The sequence below is a fragment of the Hyaena hyaena genome, unplaced genomic scaffold (genome assembly GCF_003009895.1).
Source record: "Hyaena hyaena isolate Hyena2069 unplaced genomic scaffold, ASM300989v1 scaffold_459, whole genome shotgun sequence".
NCBI lineage: Eukaryota > Metazoa > Chordata > Mammalia > Carnivora > Hyaenidae > Hyaena > Hyaena hyaena.
Genome location: NW_024081093.1, coordinates 734,173 through 760,370, shown reverse-complemented (window position 1 = coordinate 760,370; position 26,198 = coordinate 734,173). Strand labels below are relative to the sequence as shown.

The following is a 26,198-nucleotide window of genomic DNA, read 5'->3' as shown; positions in this document are numbered from 1 at the left end:
CCAGCGCGGTGTCCTGGCGCCACTGTAAGCCCTCCGTGTCCTGGGCCAGCTATGCGCAGGGTGGGCTCCTCGGCCCCCAGGTTCCTTACTTGTAGAAGAGCTTGCCGGCTCGGGCCAGAGACCAGCCTGCGCCTTCTCTCCTACTGTGGCCCTTAAAAACAAAAGCAGCTATTGTAAAGGATGCGAATTCTCCTTTGTAAGGTGGGTGTGTGCTACCTGGTACCACCGTCCCCCTTCCCACATCCTGAATCAAGGGCAACACACTCTGAACTTCCTAGAGGGAAGCATGTGACCGGACTCACAGTGGCAGTCGTTTGCCCGAATGCTGGGTAGCACTCTGAGAAACGCTGGGTTTAAAAATCCTGAGGAAAGCATCCCTCTTGTGAGGTTTTCCATTTTCTACTTGAGTTTTTTTTTTTTTAATTTTTTTTATAGTTTATTTTTGAGACAGAGACAGAATGAGCGGGGGAGGGGCAGAAAGAGAGGGAGACACAGAATCTGAAACCGGCTCCAGGCTCTGAGCTGCCAGCACAGAACCCAACGTAGGGCTCAAACCCATGAACAATGAAATCATGACCTGAGCTGAAGTCGGTCGCTTAACCGACTGAACCACCCAGGTGCCCCTCCATTTGACTTTAAAGCTGTGAATTTTAAGACTAAAGGGAAAAAAGTCTTAGTCTGAAAGGATAAACTTCTAAAGGAGCTCTCCCTGTATCCTCAAGATTTTGTATATCATTTACATACATATGGTCAGGCCTGGCCTACTTCTGAAGGTGTTTGCAGAGGAATGTGGGGGAAACGCTGGCCAGCTCAGCCCTACATCAAGGGTTTTCTGAGTTTCCAGCAAATTTTCATAAAAGGCCAGGTCATAAAGGTTTCTTCTCTGCAGGCCAGAGGGTCTCCTTCCCCCCAGCTCTGCCGTGGCGCCACCCGCACCACCCCAGGCCACGTGTAGTGATGGAGATGGCTGCCTTGTGGTTTGGAAAAGAGCAAGTGATGGCGGGGCTTGGCTTACACAGGCTGTAGTTTGGGGGCTCGCTCTAGATTGTCTCTGTGTCTCACCTCAATTGTAATTCCACAATCTAGGCTTTTCATAATGTGTAATTAGCAGAGGTTTTCATTATTAGGTTATGTTATATTGATTATATTGTTATATTAATTATATATGATTGATACATATTATCTGCTAATCACAGCAGAGGTTTCCTTTACATTATATTTTATGACATTATATTACATTACATTGTATATTATATTATCTGATCTGCTAATCACAGCCGAGGTTTCCATTATTATAAACACAAGAAAACCCCTTGTTTGGGGAAGCCGGGCTCCAGCGCTGCTAAGCAGCTGCCAGGCTGCCCAGATTCTGCGCCTGCCTCAGAGGCGCTGGGTGTGTGCACGTGACAGGTGCTGGGAGCTCAGCGTTGTGGGGACGCAGGGCCCTGGGTGGCCTGTGGCTGCGACTGCGGGAACAGCAGGCTTCACCATCCGTGTCCTTAGGTTTTCGTGTGGGGTCTTCCCCATGGTGATGAATTTTCGGTGGTGGGGAGGGGGTTTTATCCCTTAAGACACATTCCCAGTGGTAGGGTTCCTGAGTCCAGAGTCGTGACCGAACTTTTTACATATTGTTAGAAACCCATGATGGCTTTGGAAACTGCTTTCTTCAGCTCTAATTTAGGTACCGTAAGATCCTTCCATTGTAAGTATACAACTCAAGGATATTTTTAGTAAATTGAGAGTTTTGCAGCCTTTACAACTATTAAGTTTGAGTCCCAACATTCCAAAAAGTCCCCTGTGCCCATTTGCAGTTAATTCCTGCAAGAAAACCCTCAGACCCTCGTGTAGGGTTTACTCTTACTATGTACGTGTTTTAGTACTTTGTGATCTTCCTACTGATGAGGTGGAAAATAGATCAAAGATTACTGCTAAAATGCTGTTTTTGTTTTTTATTTCAGTTTATCATGCAATCTACTTGGAAGAAATGGTTGCTTCAGAAGTTGCCCGAAAACTTGCATTGGTGTTTAATATTCCTTTCCACCAAATTAACCAGGTCTACAGACAGGGTCCCACCGGTATTCACATTCTTGTTAGCGACCAGGTAACCCAAACCGGCACGCCTGCTGCTTTTCTGCACTGGTGTCTGCTGTCTGTCATTGAAGAACCATGGGCGGGGGGTCCTGTGAGCTCTTGTGCAAGGGCTCCTGAGAGTCTGTTTCAGAGTTGCGGTCAAGTTTGTAAGAATTTATAACCAAGGGTTTCGGGTCTCCCGGTGATATAAGGGTTACAGACCGAGGAGACCCGGGCTCAGGCGCCTCCGCCCCTCAGCCCCTTAGACACTCACCGGCGAACTTTGGGGTTAGCGGGGCTTTGGCCCTTTTTATGTAGGGACGCATTTGTCCGCTATTTGATGACTTAGTTTTTAAAAACATTAAGGTTATCGTGCCCCCAGTGTTGAGTGACAGTGAGGTAATAGAACACTTATACTGTGACTTTTTCTTAAGAGTTTTTATCCACAGGGCCCGGGGTGGGGGCAGGGGAGCTCCCAGTGGGTCAGGTGGGTTGTTCCCATGTCTCAGGGACCAGTCACGGGCCAGCATGGTCAGCCCAGGGCCCTGCCCGGGCAGCAGGTGTAAACTGACTGCCTCACACTGCCTTCTCGAATTATTATTTTGACCTTTGAGTTCCGTGTGCAGCAACATATAAATTATGACATTTCCCTGTAGCTGCTAATTTTAAAAACCTTTTCTAATCAGTTCAGAAAAAACAGCTGGATCTTAATTGTGTATCTGCTTTATCCTTCTAGATGGTTCAGAACTTTCAAGATGAGAGTTGTTTTTTATTCTTCACAGTAAAAGGTACTTTGCATGAATGTGTGTGTCTTGAAATGCTGGGGTCATGAAAGAGTGTGTGCCTGCAATCAGTCGTCATCTCGTGTGTTTACTTTTGAAAATTTTGGCTTCGCTGGTTTTAAGAAGATTTTTAAAAGCGAATCAAGAGAATATTTCCAGTGGTTGCAATAGAAACGAGCAAATAAGGAAAAGGAGTCAGTCCTAGGTTACTGAGGAAAAAACCTCAGTTCAGCCCCCATTTTTACCGAGCGCCTTTTGGTGCTAGAAAGGTCTTGAACAAAACGGACTCCGTGGAACTCCTAGAGGGGAAAGCGAATCAGAATTGGCCGACAGATACATAGAATTACAGAATCTTTCAAGTGCCGTGGAGGAGGGGGAAAGTAGGGGTGCTCGTGTTTAAGGGGGAGCTCAGTCGGGGGACATGGAGTGTTTGGGCAAGGCCTCTCTGAGGAGGTGTCAGTGATGCTGAGACTTGAGGCCTGAGGGGAGCTGCCCGCCTGAAGAGCACCCCAAGACGACGCGAGGCTGGATGCGAACTGGAGAGAAGGCCACACGGTGGAAGAGGCCCGAGGGGCCAGGTGGAGCCAGAGCGGGAGGTGCGGGCTGGCGTGCAGGACGTGGGCACGGTCAATTCCATTTGAAACGCACTGGGAAGTCAGTGAAGTTGCTTAAACAAGGGAGTGTTTGTTTGAATGCGATTTGGTTTTTCTTCCACTCTTGAAACTCTGGAGACATGAGAGTGGGGGGAAGCTGGAGGCAGGAAGGGTCACCGGGGTCTGACGCGTTTAGGGGCCGGGGCCCTGCTGGGTTCCACTGTTGCGGGAGGGGCGGTTGGACTCTTGGAAGAGCAGCTGGGCAGACAGACGATGGCCCCAGTAGAGAGGCGGGAATGATTTGGGGGAAGCAGTCAAGAGCCCCATTTTAGATGTGCCAGAAAGGTCAAGTTGGCAGTGACCTGTCCCCGTCTGGGGCTGGCAGGAGAGGCCTGGACTGGAGATGTAATTTGGAAGCTTTCGGCCCGTCAGCAGTGGCTCCAAGCTGTGGAAAGGATTGCGCTTATTTAGGGAAAGGATATGGAAGGAGGGCACAGGGGAGTTCCAACTAGAGGGTTAAAGCAGGGGATTTTTTGTTTTTATAACTAAAAAAAATTTTTTTTAAATTTTTTATGTCTTTTTTATTTTTGGGGGGAGAGAGAGAGACAGTATGAGTGGGGGAGGGGCAGAGAGAGGGAGATACAGAATCTGAAATAGGCTCCAGGCTCTGAGCTGGTAGCACAGAGCCTGACACGGGGCTTGAACCCACAGACCGTGAGATCATGACCTGAGCCAAAGTCAGGCTGCTTAACCAACTGAGCCACCCAGGCGCCCCTAAAATTTTTTTTTTTTTTAATGTTCATCTTTGAGAGAGAGAAAGAGAGAGGATATGAGCAGGAGAGGGGCAGAGAGAGAAGGAGACTCAGAATCTGAAACAGGCTCCAGGCTCCAAGCTGTCAGCACAGAGCCCGACGCGGGGCTCGAGCTCACCAGCTAGGAGATCCTGACTTGAGCCGAAGCTGAACACTCAACCCACTGAGCCCCCCCAGACGCCCTGGGAGGGTTTTCTAAATGCAAAGTGATTATATGTGAAGCAGAGACTGAAAATAAGTCTGGTGGGTTGAGATCTAAATCCAGCCTTAGCACAAAAGCTGCACCTCGAAGAGCCGAGATTTCCCGGGTCCCCCTTCCCTGGACGTCACTCTTGGAGGGACGGCTTCGCCTGTGCTGGCACCTTGCTTGCATTTGCCGTCAGTCACCCGCCAGGGTAGCTTGAACTGAGCCGGCTGGCTCCCTCGGTCACTGCCACGGCACCTTGGGCTGCGCCCTCGTGGGAGAGCAGTGCAGCGTCTTCTCTGCGGAGCTCCAGCTGTCGACGAGGAGTCTGCAGGCCGGTTGTGCACTTGCGCCCCGCAAAGGCGGTGGCCGTCGCTGGTGTCAGACCTCACAGGCCATCCCCTCCAGTCTCCCTGTACTGTTCCCCCTCCGGTCTCCCTGAACTGTTTCTTGTGAAAAGGTTTCTTTCGTTCCTTGAGGACTGTGTACCGTTCTTTGCCATGTCCTGAGAAACACTGGCCGTCAGACAAAAGTAGGGATCTTTTCATAATGTTGCAGCGCTGCCTCTGAGGAGCTAGACGGGGCGGGCACTCGGGTGGTGTGGGAGGTGTGGAGTGGCCGCGCTCTGGCCCGGCACGGCGCCCCCGCCTGCTCTGCGCCCCCGCCTGCCCAGAGCTGGCCAGCAGCGGGGCACGGGGCGCCGATGGGCATGTGGGCTGGAAGTTAAGAAGTAAAACCTCACAGGGGAAATGTGTGCGAGCTTCTCTCTAGAATTATTTAAAGGTAACTTGAACTGGGAAGAGGGGGTGTAGGTTTTTAGGAGTTTTCGGTTAGTAGTCTGGGTCTTCCTGGGCCTGGCTGAAGGAATTGTGTGTAACACGCCTTTCCTCTTCCCGCAGCGGAGAACGGGGACGGCATCCACATAGTTCTGAAGTGATGTCTTACTTAGTCTGAACTCTATTCAGTACCAAATAAAGTCACGCTTAAAAGTGTGTGAAGACTGAATCCAAGAAGTCTTGGGATTGGATTTTACCGTATGAAATGTTTCATATTGAAAACACAAGATGACCTTTCTAATGAGCTGTATGAGAGGCGAATGTCCTCACTGTCACTGCCATAGCCGAGCATCCTCGTGAGAGCGAGCACGTCGGGACAGCGGGCGTGCGGCTCCGGGGGCCGCGCGCGGGCGGGCCGCCTGCTTGTCCAGCAGAGGCCAGTAGGTACAGTCCCTAGAAGCAGCCTTGGCTGTCTTTTTACACTGTATGTATGCGGTTTGGAAATGAATGTAAAACGTACTGTGGGCATTTACCTCTCTGTGCCAGTCTGGCTCTCCTTGCCTGAACCTTGTGCTGCCCCGGGGCGGGGCCGGGGGCCAGTGCTGTCGTGGAGCCAGCACGGGGTCTGTCCGCAGATGCCACGCCCTGATGCCGTGGTTGGTGGTCAGGTAAGAGTCGTGGCACCTTCTCGGAGGAAATCATGTGTAAGGGTGTGTGTGACGGGACCGTGCCGGATCGGGGAGGACGCGAGCCGGGAAGGCGGGCATGACGCAAACTGCATTATCAAGAGTACCTTGGTGAGAGGATCAGTGTAAACCCTAATAGGTACAAAGACTTTTGTGTTTTCGCTTTGTCACAGGTTTCCTGAAAAACCTTTTGCCTCCGCTTCCATTTTTAGCATTTTGTTTCTGGATTTCATTTTCGAAGCCCCGTTGCCCTTTGAAACTCATGTGGCGTCCCTCCCTCTCCCCGTTTCCGACGACTGGCCCCTCCTCACTCTGAACCCTCCTGTGCTGCCCCACCCCACCCCGTCCCATGGAAACAGGTGCCCTGGGCAGGGGGAAAACTGTGGTCGTTTTCTGACCTGCCGCCAAGGGGTCTTTGTTACCGATGAGTTGAAATTATTCGTGGCAAATTAGGTGTCATAAATGAAACACTAAATTGTGCCGTCAGAATTCCCCACACTTCTGAAAGATGGAGCTTTAGTACAATCATGGATAAACGCTCTGGTGATTATTTAAGAGGCTTTATTATACATCACATAACGGCCTCTTTTTGTATACGAAGGGTGCCTCTTCCACAAAACCAAATGCTTCTCTGCCGCACACTTCTCAAAGGGAGCCCACTGCTTCTGCAAGTTTCTCCTCGTTCTCGCATCCCTCCCCCACGCACCAGCAAGCATCCGCGCAGCCTGTGCTCTAGCAGACCGGATTTGTAAACTCCAGTTCCCCTTTAGCCACGGCATCTCTGTCCACGTACCCAGCTGTCTCGGTTTTGAATGTGTCGTTTGACTCTTACCTTTGTTCGGGCAGAAATAGGAATGAGTAATTTGGACTCTGGAATCTCTCCCGAAGACAGACTCCTTCAGTGGGTGAAAAGCTTTGACGCTTTGTGTTTTATTCTTAAAGGGGATTAAGCAGCAGGTCTCTGCATACTGTCATCCTTACTCTGACAGTGTCTGTGAGCCCTGTAGACCCCAAGGCGGCGGGACCTTCCTTCTGTCCTCTCCCTTTGCTTCTGTATGAGCACGTCTTCTGTGCCCATCACTTGGGAAAGAAGTGAGCATATCTCTTGTTTTTAGAGTTTTGCTTGTCTATTTAGCATTCCTTTTTGAGTCTCAAGATATACGGAACAATAAATGTCATCTAATGCTGTGTGCTATTTTGAATTCCTCACCAAGTTTTAGAAATGGGGTTAAAAACACTTTAAAAGCTCATCGAACTTGAAATTCTACCAAGCAGCATTGAAAATTAGTCTGTCCCAGCGAAACAGGTTAAATTATGGCACCAGCAAATTTGCTACTTTGTTTTTTTAATAGTAGGATGTATACATTTCAGTAAAATAAATGTTTTCCGATTGTTTTGCAAACGCGTGTCTCATTTAAAATCCCAGTTCCTGACAGTGTCCCCTCAGGCCCTAGAATTGAGGGGGTTCCGTGCAGGTGTTGAGCACAAGAGGTTCAGAGGTGAGGCCTGTGTGCGGTTTTCTCTTCAGTCTGTCTGTTTTCTCAGAGCTGATGCAGCTGAAGACAGATCACACTCAGGAAGTGGACCTGACCTTCTCCTCCGAGAAACCTCGCCTGAGGGCCTCCTGTTTTCTGAGTAAGGTCATGGCAGTGAGGAGTGAGCCCAGTGGCTCCGAGAGGTGGTGTCCCGGCTCACAGACCGTGCATGGGAAGCCCCGGCCATATACATTTTTAAAATAGAGACTATAATTACCGAAGCAATCTGTTCGATGCTCTGTGTTGATTTGACTAGCTTCCTTCCACAGTCACACTGCCACACACAGCGGTGTGAGTGTGTATTTAAACCACCGCTGTGGTGTTCGCACACTTCGGCCAGGGAACACCAGAGGACGTGTCATCAGGCGCTGAAGTCATCAGGACTCGAATGCTTATCCTGATAAGCTTGTTAAAGTGACTTAAGGGGTCGTGTATGTACCTGCCTTCTCTTCCACTGTCTCCCAAATGCTCCTGAACGGTCCCTCCGCCAGAGCGCTGCTGGCCCGGGGAAGACACCGCCGCGGCTTTGCTGGCCCTCTTCAGCCTCCCGTCAGCTCTGTGCCCTTCGCTGTGGGGAGCGGTTGCTAGGATGGGTCATCAGCTGCCCTTAACCCTGAAGTTTACAGCGTGAGTGTGGTGGCGGGTCCCTAATCTTAGGGTCACACGTGTGGACAACCCAGAGCAAAGCCTAGAGCTCCTCCAAGTTTAGATCATGTTGGGAAGGTCTGGGTTTGGAAACTGGTTTTGCTCAGACTTGTCTGCCATAAGATTATAGCAATAAAACCCTCTGACTTAAGCATCACTATGGTTTTTTTTCATTTTTATATTATGAGTCTGAAAGGTGCCAACACTTTACTGATCTGAGTTTTAAGTGTGTACAGTTTTGAATAGTTCTGGTGTAACCTGATTTCTAAGATTTTAAAATAAACTTGGAAAAAATCACACCCATTCTACATGCATCCATTCATTATTTTTAATTGATTATATTATAGATAACTTAAGCCTCATTCTAGCTCTTTAAGGCCCCCCAGATCTCGCGAGAGACGACAGGATTAGCTTCTCTCCTCTAAGAGACCCACTCTCCTCTCCAGTGAGGCAGCGACACAGCCTTCGAGCTCTGTGTTTTTAGCTTTTGGTCCCCAAAAGTGTATGTGACAAGTTGATGGAAACAGCAGGGTGAAGACCCCGCCCCACCCAGCTCAGAGTCTCATTTCTTTGGTGTCTCATGGAAACCCACTACCTTGCCTCCCGCCTCAAGTCTCTATGTAGAAAACCATCAGGTATCGTGAATTTGCGGAACAGTCACTTTGAGAAAGTTGGCTAATTTAATCTTCAAAGTGGAAAAGTCCTCATCAGAATGAAATCTGTGAATTAAAGTAGGCCACTGGCTGAAGTATTGGGTAGAAAATCAACAGCTTATTTCTTCTCAATTTGTGCTAACACTGATGGTCTGTATGAGGAATGCTGACACGGCCGGGGGCGGGGCTTCTGTACCTAAGAAGGCACCCACCTCTCTTGCGTGTCCCAGCTACCCTGAGACCGCGCTCCGTGTGCTACCAGACCCAGGCTGTGATGTGATTGCATCGTAGCAGAATAGAGGTGAAGACTCTCTCACCGGAGACACTGCGGTCCCTGGCGGAGTCTTTTACCTGTACATGCCTTTCCCAATGGAGAACCGAGAGATTTGGGTGAAGGTGGAGCAGTTCGGGAAGACTTGGGTCCTCTCTGGAGGAAGGGACACCTCACGCCTTGGGTTCAGACAACTGCTGTCAGAGAATGACACAGCACCTGCACAGTCGCTGCCCACTTCCTCCCACTGCCGTCGGGGGGGTGACGGGAGCAAAGTAGGCATGAACTTTGACATGAGGGAGCTGAGCCTGGAAGCAGAAAAGAGCAACCTGGAGTCGTCACCACGTGGGGATTTTGAAGATTAGACGCACAATCCTAGACTAGCCCACACCTTCTCCATATAGCATGGACTCCTTTACCTCGGGCCAATAGGATAGAATTCTGGTGTGGGCTACAGCGACTCCTGCTGACACTATCCCCTAAGCCAGCACCGTCTAGAGACAGGAGAGAATATCTGCCCCGGGGGTGGTCCCCGGCCCTGGATGCAAACAGCACAGACCTCACAGCTTTCGCACCTGGGGCAGCTCTGAGAGGTAAATGCAAAGCTTGGAGCATATTCCAGAAAACTGTAGGTAAACTACCTGGGGTGGGGTGGGGGGGAGCCACCTTCTACTGAAGCCTTCTTATCTGGAAATTAACCAAGACCACGGTCTCCTTCCCACTGGTAACAACCTTAAGGCTCCTTCCTTAGAAGGATTCTGATCAGACTACGAGGAGCCTCTGACCTCCGTTCTGGAAGCTGAAACCGCCACGGTGAGGTCTAACAAGGAAATTTTTAATGAGGAGATGCCTGTACAACATGCCCATTTGCATAACTACAGCCTTAGGGTAAAATGTGGAAAATGGATGTCGATTCCTGACCTGTTCCGTGTTCGCTTAGCCAGTGTCAGCAACACTTGCCCACGCTTACCCGCATCCGCTTGATGCCTGCGCGGGTCACCTGCTGGCAGTCGTACAGCTCCAGGCGCTCCAGGCCGCGGCAGTTCTCCAGGTGCTCCAGGGCCACGTCCGTTATGAGGAGGCAGTTGTCCAGTTCCAGGACCCGCAGCCTCTCATGCCCGCAGGTGCTGTTGCTCAGGTGCAGGATCCCGTCATCCGTGATGAGCTCGCAGTGGGACAGACTCTGGAACGGGGAGGAAAGTGCACACGTTTGCGAGACCCTCTCTCTCCCAGGCTTGAGGCCTGAAGCACAGAAACTGGCCTGAACAGGGCCTTGTGGTGACCGCATATCAACAGGAGGATTAAACACAGAGCCTGGTGGTCCTTTGGCCGTGGGTTTGCCACCACTTCCGGTGGCTTCTCTCATCTTTCCAACCCCGTCAAGATGGAAATCAGATTGCAGGGGATCCCATTAAAGATGACGGCGTGAGAGGGCCCTGACTCTACAGGTACGTAAAGGTCAGCCTAGTCTGAGAAAAGAGCCCCTAAGAGCTAGCTGAGTGATACACACACTGAAAGAAGACCCATGTCACAGTGGGTGGGAGAAGCTGGGACACAATCTTGCCAGAAGTCCCACTCCCGATGCAGAGACCCACAGCTGGGAGAGAACTCAAAACCCGGAGTTTCTCCCTGAAGAGCAACGGGCGTGGACCCCACACTGGGCATCCCAACTTTTAAAATCTGTGCCTGAGAGACAAGCCCCTAAACCATGTAGCTTTGAAAAGCAACAGGCTCACACCCACAAGACCCACAAGACTAGTGATCCCAGAAACAGCTCTTGCAGGGCTCATACACTTGGGACACCCTGGCCCCAGGGCCCAGCATGGAAGTGGCCCGTTGAGGGGTACTTGGACTTTGTGTGGGAGCACCGGCAGCTGATCTCACACAGTGGGGGCACGCTGGGACACTCTGGGTCCGGGGACTGGCGGGTGTCCCCTTCGTCCATCCCATCTTGCTCCAACTGGAGGGCACGGTAAACAAACGGAAAGACACAACAAAACGCTCTAGGCTTTTTCTTGCCTCATTTTCTTTCTTGGTGGGCACCTTCTCTGTAAGCCACTCCCCCGCCAGTGGGCACCAGCTTCTCCCTCTGCTGTGCTTCCGAACACCATTTGTCAGGAAGGAACTCTGATGTGTGTCCAGTGCCTGGAGAACACTTCTATGTATCCTGGCTCTGGGGGTCCGTGGGGCTCCTGCTGGTGGGCCTCACAGAGTTCTTAAATGGCCAAGATCCCCAGAGCACAGCAAGAGACAGCACGCCCAGGAGTTCAGTCTGGGAAAGAGGCCTGATGGCTCACCACCGCAGCTGCAGCCGGCAGGGTAGGCTTCTAAGGAGCACAGCTCGCGGGGCTGACCATCCTCACTGGAGACCTTGGAAGGAGGAGCCCTCTTCACTCTCCCCACCGCCACACTCCAGAGCACCGCTGTCTCCTGGAGGGGAGCTTTTATATGCATCTGGGGTCCCAGTCCTTGGGGCCTGCCACTCTGGGATGTTCCGTTCCCCCCTGGCTCTGCTGGGGGGAGGGGACGTCGGTAATCAGAGTCCTTGGCAGGCTGTCGCGCCCAGGACACTACAGAAAGCAGACTGAAGCGCACCCCCAGCCTTACTATAGAGAGATCTGTATGCTTGAGCTGGTGCTTCGTCCTGCAGGGTAGGCTTCAAGGGTTGCATGCACCTAAGGCCTGACACTGTGTTCTCTGGGCACGCAGGCCACTGCATGCCATCTTCACACTATCCCTCTGCCTCACTCCAACTTGCAGTATATCCCACACAGGAGTTTATACGCTTGTCTGCAGTCCTGGTTTTTTGGAACTGCCCCCCAGAGGACACCTCTAGATCACCTGGCACTGGTGGCCCATGGAGTTCATGCTTGCATTCCCAAAGGACTATGTATATTTGCATATTTTTTAAGCTGCTGCCTGAGTATCTTCCAGTCAGCCTGAATCTAGGTGCTGAGATTCTCCCCTTTGGGACACTGACAGGTTTTGGCACATCCTCAACCACTAGGAACCATTAATAATAAAATAGGCTGCACAGACAATCACAAAGGTTTGAGAGCCAACCAAGAGTTAGGACCTGGTTGAACAATAAGGTCCATCTCCTACATGAGTTCACTCCTTCACAAAGGGGAGAGGCTGTTTTATCTAGGACCCTCGGGAAAAACACCTTACTAAAAGATAACTGATGCTTGATCTCAGCTTAGGTCATGATCCGTGCTGACAATATTAAGGCTGCCTGGGATTCTCTCCTCTCTCTGCCCCTCCTCCACTCACACTGTGTTTCTCTCTCAAAAGAAATAAACATTAAAAATGTTAAAAAGCTAGGTAATGGTCATAAAGATGCTCACCATACCCTGGAGGAGAATGGATCAACACAGAACTTTAAGAAAGAGAAAATATAAGAAAATACCAAAGAAGGGTCATGGAAGCTGAAGAATATAATAACTGAAAAAATACACTAGAGAGGTTCAAGAGCAGACTAGATAAATCAGAAGGATCAGTGAACTTGAAGACAGAGCAGCAAAAAAAAAAAAAAAAAAAGCTTAAGGGATTTGTGGGACAACATCAAGTGGACTAACATTCATATCATAGGGCTCTCAGGAGGAGGGGGGAGAGAGAAAGGAGTGGAAAACTTATTTCAAGAAATAATGGCTAAAAACCTCCTTAACCAAAACAAAAGACATCCAGATCCAGGAAGTGCACAGAGTTCTAAAAATATGAACCCCAAAAGATGTACACTAAGACATAATTAAAATGTCAAAAGTTAAGGAGAATCTTAAGATCAGCAATATTCAAAACAACTTATGCACAAAGGAACCCCCATAAGACTAACAGATTTTTCAGCAGAAACTGCAGGATAGAAGGGAGTGGCATGAAACTCAAAGTACAGAAAGGAAAAATACTTCCAACCAAGAATACTCTAACTAGCAAAGTTATTCAGAATTGGAGATAGAGGTTTTCAGACAAGCTAAAGCTAAAGGAGTTAATGGCTTACTAAACCAGCTTTACAAAAAAATATTGAAGGGAATTTGTTAAGCTGAAAAGGGCACTAATTAAGAACATGTGAAAGCCTGAATTTCACTTGTAAAGGTAAATATGGAGTAAAAGTTAATGGAATAATCATTTATAGTGGAGTATCACATTTATACAGCTAGTTTGGAGGCGAAAAGGCAAATGTAGTAAAAAAAAAAAAAAAACTAAAACTACAACAATGGATACACAAGATAAAAGATGTAAACTGTGACATCAAAAAAAAAACAGGAGGGAGGGAGAGTAAAAATGTAGAATTTCAGAATGTGTTCAAGTTTAAGCTGTTATCATAAAATAGACTGTTACAAATATAAGGCTCATGGTGACCACAAAGCAAAAATCTATAACACACCAATTATAAAAATAAAAGAATCTAAGTGTACCACTAAAGAACGTCATCAAACCACAAAGGAAGAAAACAAATGAAGAGAGGAACTACAGAACAGCCAGGAAACAATTAACATAATGGCAATAAGGACATTAACTATCAATAATTACTTCAAATGTAAATGGACTAAATTCTTCAATCAAGACATAGAGTACCTGAATGAATTAAAATTTAAGAAAAAAGGCCCATCTATATGCTGCCTGTAAGTGACTGTCTTTAAGTGTAAGGACACACACACACAGACTGAAAGTAAAGGGATGGAAAAGGATATCCCATGTAAATGAAAATCAAAAGACAGGTGGAGGTAGCCATACATACATCAGACAAAATAACACTTTGAAACACTATAATAACAATGAAGGGCATTACATAATGATAAAGGGGTCAGTCCAACGAGAGCATAAAGATGGGTAATATTTATGCACCGAACATAGGAGAACCTAAATATATAAAGCATATATTAACAGGTCTAAAGGAAGAAAGCAATACAATAATAGTAGAGGGCATTAATACCCTAGTTACATCAATAGATAGATCATCCAGACAAAATCAGTAAGGAAATATCAGCCATACACAACATGTTAGAAGAGACAGACTTAATGCATATATACACACCATCCTATCCAAAAGCAGAAAAACACATTCTTCTCAAGTGCACATGGAACATTCTCCAGAACAGATCATATGTTAGGATATGTAAGAAATCTTAATAAATTTAAGAAGACTGAAATTGTGGGGCGCCTGGGTGGCTTAGTCAGTTCAGCGTCTGACTTTCGCTTAGGTCATGATCTCGCGGTTCATGGGTTCAAGCCCCGTGTCAGGCTCTGTGCTGACTGCCAGCTCAGAGCCTGGAGCCTGTTTCAGTCTGTGACTCCCTCTCTGTCTGACCCTCCCCTGCTCACGCTGTCTCTCTCTCTCCTAGAAATAAATAAAACATTTAAAAAATATATTTAAAAAAAAAAAAGACTGAAATTGTATCAAGCATTTTTTTCCAACCATGATGGTATGAAAGAAATCAGTTAGAAGAAGAGTGGAAAGTTCACAAATATGTGAATATTTAACATGTTACTGAATCACCAATGGGTCAAAGAAAGCAAAAGAGAAATTTTAAAAATGCCTTGAGGCAAATAAAAATGGAATATACCAAAATATATGGGCTGCAGCAAAAGCACTTCTAAGGCAGTTATTTATAGCAATAAAGGCCTACCTCAAGGAATAAAAGTCAAACAACATAACACCTTAAGGAACTACAAAAAGATGACAAAGTCTAAAATTAGTAGAAGGAAGGAAATAAAGATAAGAGGACATGAATTAAAGAGACAGAAAAGATCAATGAAAATAAGAGCTAGCTCTATGAAAAGATAAAATTAACAAGCCTTTAGCGACTCACACACACACAAAAAAGAGGGCTCAACTAAAAATCAGAAACGAAAGGAGACATTACAAATGATACCACAGCAATTCAACAAATCATAAGAGACTACTAAGAACAATTATATGCCAACAAGTTTGACAACTTAGAAGAAATGAGTACATTGATAGAAGCAAAGAACCAACCAAAACTGAATCATAAATAGAAAATCTGAACAGACTGATTACTAATAAGGGATTAAATCAGCAATCTAAAACCTGCCAACAAAGTTCCAGAATACTGCTTCATTGGTGAATTCTACCATATATTTAAAGAAGAATTAACATCATTCCTACTCAAACTCTTCCAAAAAAGAGGAAGGGAACATTTCCAAATCCATTTTTCAAGGCAAGTATTACCCTGATAACCAAAACTAGACAGACATTACCAAAAAAAAAAAAAAGGGAAAACTACAGACCAATATCTCTGATAAACATAGATGCAGGGGCACCTGTGTGGCTCAGTCAGTTAAGATCCAAATCTTGATAATGGCTCAAGTCATGATCTCGTGGTTCATGAGTTCAAGCCCCACATCCCACAATGGGGAGCCTGCTTGGAATTCATTCTCTCTCTCTGTCTCTCTCTGCCCCTCCTCTACACACTCTCTCTCAAAATGAAATAAATGTAAAAGAAAAATCTTAAACATAGATGCAATAGCCCTCAACAAATATTAGCAAACTGAATTCAACAGTACATTAAAAGAATCATACACTACAACCAAGTGGAATTTATTTCAGGGATGTGAGGATGGCAGAACATTCTTAAATCAATCAGTATGATATAGCATATTAGCAAAATGGACAGACATCCTATGATCATCTAAATAGATGCAGTAACAGAATTTGACAGAATACATTTATGATTTTTTAAAAAGTGAGTAAAGAAGGAACATACCTTAACATAATAAAGACCATATATGACAAGCTCACAGCTAGCATCATACTCAATGGTGAAGAGCTGAAAATTTCTCCTCTAAGGAAGAAACAAGGATACCCACTCATGCCATGTTTATTCAACATGGTATTAGAAATCCCAACCAGAGGAATTAGGTAAGAAAAAAGAAAGATATCCAAATTAGAAAGAAGTAAAACTTTCACTATTTGCAGATGACACAATATTATTTATAGAAACCTTAAAGACTCCATCGAAAAACATTAGAAATAATAAACGGGTGCTTGGGTGGCTCAGTCAGTTAAACGTCCAACTTTGGCTCAGGTCATGATCTCATACACAGTTCATGAGTTTGAGCCCCGTGTCAGGCTCTGTGGTAACAGCTCAGAGCCTGGAACCTGCTTCGGATTCTGTCTCTGTCTCTGTCTCTCTGTGCTTCTCCTGCACTCTCTCTCTCTCAAAATAAATACATAAACTTAAAAAACATTTAAAATAGGGGCACCTGGGTGGCTCAGTTGGTTGAGTGTCTGCCTTCAGCTCAGGTCATGACCTCATGGTTCATGAGTTTAAGCTCCACATCAGGCTCACTGCTGTCAGTGCAGAGCCCACCTTGGATCCTCTGTCCGCCTCATCTCGTGCTCTCTCAAAAATAAATAAAACATTTTAAAAATCTTAAAAAGATAGAACTACCATATTTTCCAGCACTTCCACTTCTGGGTATTTATCTGAAGAAAATGAAAACACTAATTTGAAAACATCTGCACCCTCACAGTTACTGCAGTATTATTTACCTTAGCCAAGACATGGAAACAACCTAAGTGTCCACTAAAGGATGAATGGGTAATGAAAACATCACACACACACACACACACACACACACACACACACACTGGAATTCAGCCATAAATAAGAATGAAATATTGCCATTTGCAACAACATGGATGGACCTTGAGGGCATTATGCTAAGTGACATAAGTCAGGCAGAGAAAGAAAATACCGTATGATGTCACTTATACAGGGAATTAAAAAAAAAAAAAGCAAGCTCATAGATTCAGAGACTATATCCTGAAACCATTATTACACTATATGTAAACTAAGTGTAATTTAAATAGAAATTTGAAACATTAAAAAAAGAACACACTGTTGATTGTCAGAAGTGGGGGGAGTGTGAAAAGGGTGAAGGGGGTCAAACTGGACAAATTTCCTATCATTTAAGTCATAGGGATGTAATGTATAGCATGGTGACTATAGTTAATGTTACTACATATTTGAAAGTTGCTGAGAGAAAAATCTTAAAAGATCTCATTCTAAGAAAAAAATTTTGTAAATAGGGTGACAGATGCTAACTAAACTTGATCATGATGATCATTTTGCAATACATACAAATATCAAATAATTGCATTGTATACCTGAAGCTAAAATTATATCAATGAAGCCTCCATTAAAAAAAGACAATTTATGTTTAATGATGTGCTTGGGCTTACTTCTGGACCATTTCCCCTGTTCTTTCAGCTCGTCATTTCTCTGCCTTCCCATGAGTTTCTGAAACATTTCTTACAATTCCATTTTGATTTACCTTTTGTGTTTGAGTGTTTCTCTTTTGTAGACTTCTTAGTGGTTGCTCTAGATATTATGCAACCATAACTTACCACAACCTATTGACATCAATATTTTACCAGTTTGAGTAAAATATGGAAACCTTTCCTCTCTTTTAAAAAGCCCTTTCACCCTTCCTCACTTATAATATGTTGTCTTTTTTTGTTTGTTTAAGTGAACTCTATGCCCAACATGGAGTCAAACTCAGAAACTTGAGATCAAGAGTCATGCTCTACTGACTGAGCCAGCCAGGTGCCCCTAAAATATGTCAATTACTTCCTCTGTATGAACTGAGAATCATATAAATTTTAATTTTTGCTTCATCAAATAAAATTTAGAAAACTAAGGGAAAAAATCTGTTGTATTTACACATTTTTCCTTGTTCCTTCCATTGTTCTTTCTTCCTTAATGTCCTAAGATCCTCTTTTTCATGATTTCCATTCTTTCTTTAAACTTCTAATTGTGGTAAAAATCACATAACTTAAAATTCACCATCTTTACCATTTTAAAGTGTACAGTTCAAAAGTGTTATATATGCTTACATTACTGTGCAGTGGATCTTCAGAACTTTTTCATTTTGTGAAACTGAAAAACTCTACCCCCTCAAACAACACCCTTCATCTCCCCTCCTCCAGCCCCCGGCAATCACCATTCTGCTCTGTTTCTATGAATTTGTCTACTGTAGATACCGTCATATAGGTGTAATCACACAGTATGTCTTTTTTTTCTTTTTAGATTTTGCTGTGCTAAAAATACAAACTCTATCCTAATAACTTTTAAATGTGTTGTTGACATAGGTACAATGTTGTACCACAGGTCTCTAGACTTTATTCATCTTACTCAACTAAAACTTTATGCCTGTTGACAAATAACTCCCCATTTTCCAACCCCACACACCCTGGTAACCACCATTCCAGTCTGATTTTATAAATTAGACTATCTTAGATACCGCATATAAATGGAATTGTGTGGTGCTTGTCTTTCTGTGTCTGGTTTATTTCACTTAAACGTCCATCCACACTGTCAAATAGTAGAGAATTTCTTTCTTTTTTGAGGGTGAATGGTATTCCATTGTGTGTATATTCCACATTTTATATATCCATTCATTTGTTGATGGACATTTAGGTTGTTTCCACATCTTAGCTATTGTGAATAGTGCTACAATGAAAATGAGAGTGCTAATCTCTCTTCAAGGTGCTGATTTAAATTCTTTTGCATATATACCCAGAAGTGGAATTGCAGGATCACTGTAGTTGTATTTTAAAATTTTTGAGGAACCTCCATCCTGTTTTCCACAGTGGCTGCACTATATTGCATCCCTACCAGCAATGCACAAGGTTTCTGGTTCCTCCACATCCTTGCCAAACCTTAAAAATTTTTGTAATAGCCATCCTGGCAAGTATGATATTTGCATTCTCCTGATGATTAGTGAAGAGCATTTATTCATATATCTACTTGCCGTTTGTGTATCTTTTTTAAAGAACTATTCAAGTCCTCAGACTATCTTAGTCAGGTTATTAGTTTTTTATTACTGCGTTATATAGTTCCTTCTATAACTTGGAAATTAAGCCCTTATCAGAGAAATAGCTTGCAATATTTTCTCCTGTTGTACAGGTTGCCATTTTACTCTGCTGATTATTGTCTCTACAGATAGAGCCAGCTGGGTGACCCTCTTCTGGTGGTCTTAGAGTTTCAGATCTCATATTTAAGTCTCTGAAACATTTTAGAGTTGTTTTTTTTTTTTTAATGTACAGTGTAAAGTTCAGGCCCAATTTCATTCTGTTACGTGTGGATATCCAGTTTTCCCAGCACCATTTGTTGAAGAGATGTTCCTTTTCTCATTGTGTATTCTTGACATCCTTGTGAAAATCAGTTGACCATATACACATGGATTCATTTCTGGGCTCTCTGTTCTGTTCCACTGATCTCCAGGTTGGTATTTATACCGGTATAATACTGTTTTGATTACTATAGTTTCAAGATATAACTTGAAATTAGGAAGTGTGATGCCTTCAGCTTTGCTTTCTCAGGATTGCTTTGGCTATTCAGGATTTTTGGTGGCTCTGTATGAACTGTAGCATCACTCCATTTCTGTAAAATGTATTTTTGAAATTTCGATAGGTACTGCATTCAATCTGTAGATTGCTTTGGGGAGTATGGGACATTTAAATAATATTTATTCCTCCAATCCAGGAACACGGGATGTCTTTCCATTTGTTACATTTCTTTCATCAACGTTTTATAGTTTTCAGTATATAAGTCTTTCACTTCCTTAGTTTACTCTTAAGTTTTTATTCATTTTGAGGCTACTGAAAATTGAATTATTTTTCATAATTCCCTTTTCAAATAATTCTTTGGTAATGTATAAAAAATACAACCAAATTTTTTATGTTGATTTTGTATCCTGTAAGTTTACTGAATTTATTTACTAGTTGTAAATGGAGTTTAGAACTAGTTTTAAAATGGAGTCTTTGGGGGTTTTCTACACATAATACTATGTTGTCTGCAAACAGGGATACTTTTACTTCTCCCTTTCCAATGGTGATGTCTTTTATGTCTTTTTTTTTTAATCTAACCTCTCTGGCTAAGGCTTCTACTATGATGTTAAATACAATTGGTGCAAGTGGGCACCCTTGCTTTATTCTGGATTTTCCTTCTTTTCCTAGTTTGTTGAGAGTTTTTATAATGAAAAGGTATAGAATTTCATCAAATGCTTTTTCTGCATCTAGTGACATGATCTTGTGAGTTTACCCTTTATCTACTGATATCCTGTTGGATTCAGTTTTCCAGTATTTTATTGAGGATGTACCCATCTATATTCACTATGGATATCGGCCTGCAATTTTCTTTTCTAGTGGTGTCTGTCTGGCTTTGGTACTAGAGTAATGCTTGCCTATAAAATGAGTTCAGAGATGTGTTTACCTCTTTAGTTTTTTGAAAACATTTTGAGAAGGACGGGCATTAATTCCTCTTTATGTGTTTGACAGAACTCACGAGTGAAGCTACCTGGTCCTGGGTTTTTGTTAGGTAGTTTCTGATGACTGATTCCATCTCTATACTGGTCATGGGTCTGATTAAAGATTTCTATTTCTCCATGACTTAGTTTTAGTAGGTTATGTGTTTATAGGAATTCATTCATTTGTTCTAGATTATCCAGTTTGTTGGCACATAACTTCATAATTATCTCTTATGATTCATTTTATTCATGTAATGAGTTGTAATGTCTCTTGTTTCTGACTTTATTTGCCTTTCTCTTTTTTGCATAGTCTAGCTGAGGGTTTGTCAAGTTTATTTTTTCAAAAAAAACCCTCCATTTCATTAATTTTTTTCTATTTTCTATTTTTAGGTTACATGCTTTAATCTTTGCTATTTTCTTCTTTTGGCTAACTTTGGGCTTGGTCTGCTTCTTCCTTTCCAGCTTCCTTTATAGCTCCAGAAGTGTAAAGTTAGATTGTTTTAGGTCTAGTAATGTATCTAAGTCATGGTTTTTATTCACTTTGCCACTCTATGTCTTCTGATAGAGGAATTTAATCCACTTATATTTAAAGTGATTATTAGGGTTCCTGGATGGCTCCGTTGGTTAAGCGTCTGTCTCTGGCTCAGGTCACGATCTCATGGCTAGTGAGTTTGAGCCCTCCATCGGGCTCTGTGCTGACAGCTTGGAATCTGGAGCCTGCTTCAGATTCTGTGTCTCCCTCTCTCTCTTTCTGTCCCTCCCCCACTGTTCCTCTCTCTCTCAAAAATAAGAATTAAAATTTTTAAAAAAACATTTAGGATGATTATTGATAAGAAAGAACTTACTATTGCTATTTTTAAAACTAAGGAAGTTCATTTACAGCAGAGATAAGAGGCTGATATGATAGTACTCAGACTTGTTTTTTTCTCACCTGCTTTCTTCCATTTCTACTAGGCTGCTAGGGGTCTCCTAGGATTCAGAAGTGTGTGTATGTGCACATGCTTGTATGTGTGTGTGCATGTCCCACATCCTGGGCAGTGCTCCTCACCAAAAACCAGGGACTTAATGGAATTTGAACGGAAATGTTTAAAAAAAAAAAAAAAAAAGCCCAACTTCAAGCCACTCGTCTGTTAAAGTTAGGGTAGGACGTGACCTGGAATGCAGACATTTTCCTCTTCCCCTGAAATCTGTTCCAACAAGAACTCCCTTCCTCCCCCTTACCTCTCTGAATTTGGTGGTGTGAAACTGAAGGAGCTGGCCAGGCTGCCTTGACAAGGTTGCTTGATACTGTGAGTAAGGGGAATTTAGGGAGTTTAGGATTCCTGATCGTAGGAACTCCCCACCTGCTGCTTCCTCCAAAAAAATCAGCTTCTCTTAGAAGGGTTCTCGCATGGCCAGGGAGCTGCTGGCAGCCTCCTGGAAAGGGCTGCGATCCTTGGGACCTGAGCACCGCAGCCGTAGGGATCACCCTTATCACTCACACAAAAGGCTCTCAGATTTGGGCTGGCTTGTTTCTATCTCACTTTGTTCCAAAAGAGGCTTGAAAGTGGCTTCCCCTGGCTAAGCCTTGTGCGAGGTGCTAGTGGTAGAGGAGAGAGGGGAGATCGTCTCTGTGTTCTGGGAACTGATGTCTAAATCACACTAGACTGCTCCTAAATTCCCACTGCTAATAGTGCAACCACTTAAAAAAAAAAATCAAGGCATAGATATATGGCAAAAAAGGCAATAGATAAGTTAAAATAAAATTAAATATTTAACCCAAAAAGGTAGGAAAAGAGCAAAGAATAGAAAACAAAAGGGAGAAAACATCCAACCGTATCAATATTACATGATACGAAATGACTAAACATTTCAATTAAAAGAGTTTATCAGGCCGGATAAAAGCAAGACAGTATTTATGTATACCAACATAGATAACGTGAAAGAAAATGACATGCCATGCAAAAAGTAAGCATGAGAAGACTGATATTAATATAGGGAGACTTCAAGACAGTAAGTTTTATCAGTGATTAGGAAAGACATTTAATAATGATAAAAACATCAATTCATCAGGAAGATATAACTGTCGTTAATCTGTATGAACCCACATCAGAGGAGAAGACCTTAGTGAAGATAAACTTAAAGTCTTAGCCGTGGGATCCTGTGTACTAGATGCAGAGTTTAGCCCCAGCAACTGGTACAGGATTTGTGGGTCCCCGGTGCGCTTGGAGTTGTTCTGCTTACAAAGTTTTAGGAGTGATCTAATGAGTCTACTGAATCTCAGCATGGAATGCTGAGGTAACTAGAAGGCATTAATAAACCCTAATTTGGAAGCAAAATATGGGCCAGCCTGCTCTTTCAGATGTGATGTGGAGCACTGGGCCTTCAGATTGTGAGCCCCCACGTCAACCTCTCACTGTCATGCTGATAATCACAGAGACAGTGGAGAGGAACAGGTCTACCCACCTTAGCAGGAGCCGTAAAGCTCTGGTCCTGCCTCTCATTCAGCCTCATCTCCTCTCCTCCCTCACGGTGACATGCAGCGATGGCTTCTGTCAATCTAAGAACATGTACTGTTTCCATCACACAAAATGCTGGTAAGCCCTTCTCCATCTTACTTGTGCTCTTGCTTCAGGCTGGCTCAGCTGGGGCCCTGGGTGTCTCAGTCAGTTAAGTGTCCGACTCTTGGTTTCAGCTGAGGTCACAGTCTTACAGTTTTATGGGGTTCAGTCCCACACTGGGCCCTGTGCTGACAGTGTGGAGGCCACTTGGGATTCTCTTGCTCCTTCTCTCTCTGCCCCTCTCCCACTCATGCTGTCCCCCCCCCCATCTCTCAAAATAAATAAATAATCTTAAATTTTTTTGGAAAAGAAAGGCTGGGCTCAGCAGCTAAGAGTTAAACAGAATGACAGTTGTGCTAAATGAAGAAGGGGACTCTTGAGGAGCAAGGGAGCAAGTTAATAACTGACCACACAATTTAAGGGAGAGGGAGGTGACATCAAATGAGGATTGGCAATCACAAGATGGTGGGTTCAAAGGTACCCATTTAGGTTCAATTTTGATTGCAGTTGGGTGACAGGAGTGACTGGGAAAGACAGGAGATGCTAGTCAGATCGTGGGCTGTGACACTGAGAGGTGAACAACACACATTCTATTTCACATTGTTATTTTTCAAGGTGTTAAATGTTTCACTTTAAAATGGACAAAGTATTCACCTAAATGTTACCAAGTCTTGTGTCCCTATTTTTCCTCTAGAGCAGTTGAGTAGTGTTTTGATAACAAGTAGTGTTTTGATCAGCAAGAGAAGCCTTCTACTAGTTGGGTGACTTAAATGCTTGTTATTCTGAAAGGGCACTGACTGACTAGATCCCTGATGGCCTGGGCTTCCTACACAACATCACTGAGTTTTGATAAATCCGGATGAAAGATAAAACTCTATAGCAATAGGGGGAGGAGCCAAGATGGTAGAACAGCATGGAAGTTATTTATCTGTCTTGCGTCCATGAAATGCAGGCAGATCAACACTAAACCATCTGCACAGCTAGAAAACTGATTTGAGGATTAATACAACAATCCGCACAACCTGAACCACAGAACTCAGCAGGTACATGGCACAGAGAGGTGAACAGGGGAAGAGAGGAGATGCGGGGGGCAGGAAGCTGTTTGCTTGCGGAGAGAGGATGGAGATGGGGAGAGTATGGGAAAAGCATCCCCCCCGCCCCCTGCTGCAAAAGCAGCTGGAGAAAGAAAGTGGAAAAGTAGAAGGAGCCACAGGGACTGAACTAAAAAGAGAGAAGGTAGAAAGGAGAAAGGAGAGAGGTTAAATTCCATGAAGACTCTATAAACAGGGGGAGCACAGAGTCTGAAACTCTGCAGCTCAAATACCAAGTGGTGCCCTAGTGGGAAGGACGAATCCACAGGAGCAGAGTGGGTCTGGGAGGTTCTCAGGTCACGTGGGATTTTCCATAATCCTAGAAACTCTGCTGCTACACAATCGCATGAACTTTTTCTGGGGCAGGCTGGCACTCAGCCACAAGTTCCTGGACATCAGCAGTAGCACAGTTCCGCGAATGTTCCTGGGTGCGGCCAGCACCAGCTACTGGTTGGTGAGACCCTCCCCCAGAGGATCTGAGCAAGTCCAAGCCACAGTCCCTCAGAAGTGAGGGGTCAGGAAACATAGCCGCATCTCAGATAAAACTCAGGAGGGAGGTGGTGCCTGGCTACCTGATGGCATGGTCACAGACAGTGTCAAAGTGGGGAGTGGACAGAAACCAGACACAAAGGACAGGTGAGCGATTCCTGGCTGGGAGAGCACAGAGTTCTGATACTAGACTGGGTAGCTGGGTGATGCCATTTCCACCCCTCCTTCTCATGTGCATACACACCTACAGGTGCCACAACAATCCACCACAGTAAGCTAAGCAGCACCATCTAGTGGAGAACAGAGCCATTACACTAATGACCCACCCAAATGGGCCAACCTCACTCTTCAGAAATACCACAAATCTCTCCACCTGCTTAGTTTACGGACTACAAAGTGCTTCATAGTTTGACTCCCAGAGGAAAACGATGTAATATCAATCATATTTCAGTCTGTTCGCTGGTCCATCTATTCAATTTTTTTTCATTTTTTTAACTTGAATACAGAAAGGGAAAAAATTTATCTTTACTTTCAATTTTTATTAAAAATATTTTCCTTTATTTTTTCTACATTTTTTGTTTTCATAAATCTTTCAAATTCTATTTTACTTCCATCAGTTCAAGTTATCCTATTTCATTATATTCATTTTCCCAAATTTTCAAACTTTTTTTTTCTTTTTCTCTTTTTTCTCTAATCAGTCAAGCTCCTTTCAATAACCAAAACACACCTAGGATCTAGCATTATTTATCTGATTTGTGTGTGTGTGTGTATGTGTGTGTTTTCAATTTTTTTATTTAAAATTTTTTTACCTTAGTAATTCCTTTTCTTCCTTCAAAATGACAAAACAAAGCAATTCACCCCAAAAGAAAGAGCAGGAAGAAATGACAGCCAGGGACTTAACCAACACAGATACATGCAAGATGTCTGAACCAGAATTTAGAATCACAAAAATAAGAATATAGCTAGGGTCAAAAATAGGTTAGAATTCCTCTCTACAGAGATAAAAGAAGCAAAAGCTTGTCAGGATGAAATAAAAAATGCTTTAACTGAGCTGTAGTCTTGAATGGATGCCACAGCTGCAGGGATGGATGAGGCAGAGCAGCAAATCAGCAATACTGAAGACAAACCTATGGAGAATAATGAAGCAGGAAAAAAAGAGGGAGACTAAAGCAAAAGAACACAATTTAAGAATAAGAGAAAGCAGTGACTCATTAAAAAAGAACAACATCAGAAACAGGGGTCCCAGAATAGGAAGAGAAAGAAAAAGTGGTAGAAGGGTTATGTGAGCAAATCATAGTGGAAAACTTTCCTGACCTGGGGAAAAACACAGACATCAAAATCCAGGAAGCACAGAGGACTCCCACAAGATTCAACAAAAACCGACCATCAACAAGGCATATCATAGTCAAATTCACAAAATACTCAGGCAAGGAAAGAATCACGAGAACAGAAAGGGACAAAAAGTTCCTAACTTACAAGGGAAGACAGATCAGGTTTGCAATGGACCTATCCACAGAAACTTGGCAGACCAGAAAGGAGTGGCAGGATATATTCAATGTGCTTAATGAGAAACATATGCAGCCAAGAATTCTCTATCGAGCAAGGCTGTCATTCAAAATAGAAAAAGAGATTCAAAGTTTCCCAGACAAACAAAAATTAAAGGAGTTTGGAACCACTAAACCAGCCTTGCAAGAAAATTTTAAGGGGGACTCTCTAAGGGGAGAAAAGATGGGGGGGGAGGGAAGAAGACCAAAAGCAACAAAGACTAGAAAGGACCAGAGAACACCACCAGAAACTCCA

General features: G+C 44.0%; 2 protein-coding genes across 6 annotated transcripts in view; one reads left to right on the top strand and one right to left on the bottom strand.

Annotated features, from left to right (window-relative positions):
* UBP1 (upstream binding protein 1) overlaps nt 1-7,301 on the top strand; it is a 53,613-nt gene extending 46,312 nt beyond the window's left edge. For both annotated transcript variants that reach the window (XM_039253742.1, XM_039253743.1), the window contains 3 exons: nt 1,959-2,101; nt 2,807-2,858; nt 5,341-7,301. In XM_039253742.1, the coding sequence (XP_039109673.1) occupies nt 1,959-2,101; nt 2,807-2,858; nt 5,341-5,378 (233 nt within the window). In that variant the 3' untranslated portion in view covers nt 5,379-7,301. The remainder of the gene's footprint in view (nt 1-1,958; nt 2,102-2,806; nt 2,859-5,340) is intronic.
* Nucleotides 7,302-8,389: 1,088 nt separating this feature from the next.
* The window catches only part of FBXL2 (F-box and leucine rich repeat protein 2), a 118,509-nt gene continuing 100,700 nt past the window's right edge, over nt 8,390-26,198 (bottom strand). For all 4 annotated transcript variants that reach the window (XM_039253744.1, XM_039253745.1, XM_039253746.1 and 1 more), the window contains 2 exons: nt 9,978-10,190; nt 8,390-9,315 (listed from right to left, as the gene is read on the bottom strand). In XM_039253744.1, the coding sequence (XP_039109675.1) occupies nt 9,208-9,315; nt 9,978-10,190 (321 nt within the window). In that variant the 3' untranslated portion in view covers nt 8,390-9,207. The remainder of the gene's footprint in view (nt 9,316-9,977; nt 10,191-26,198) is intronic.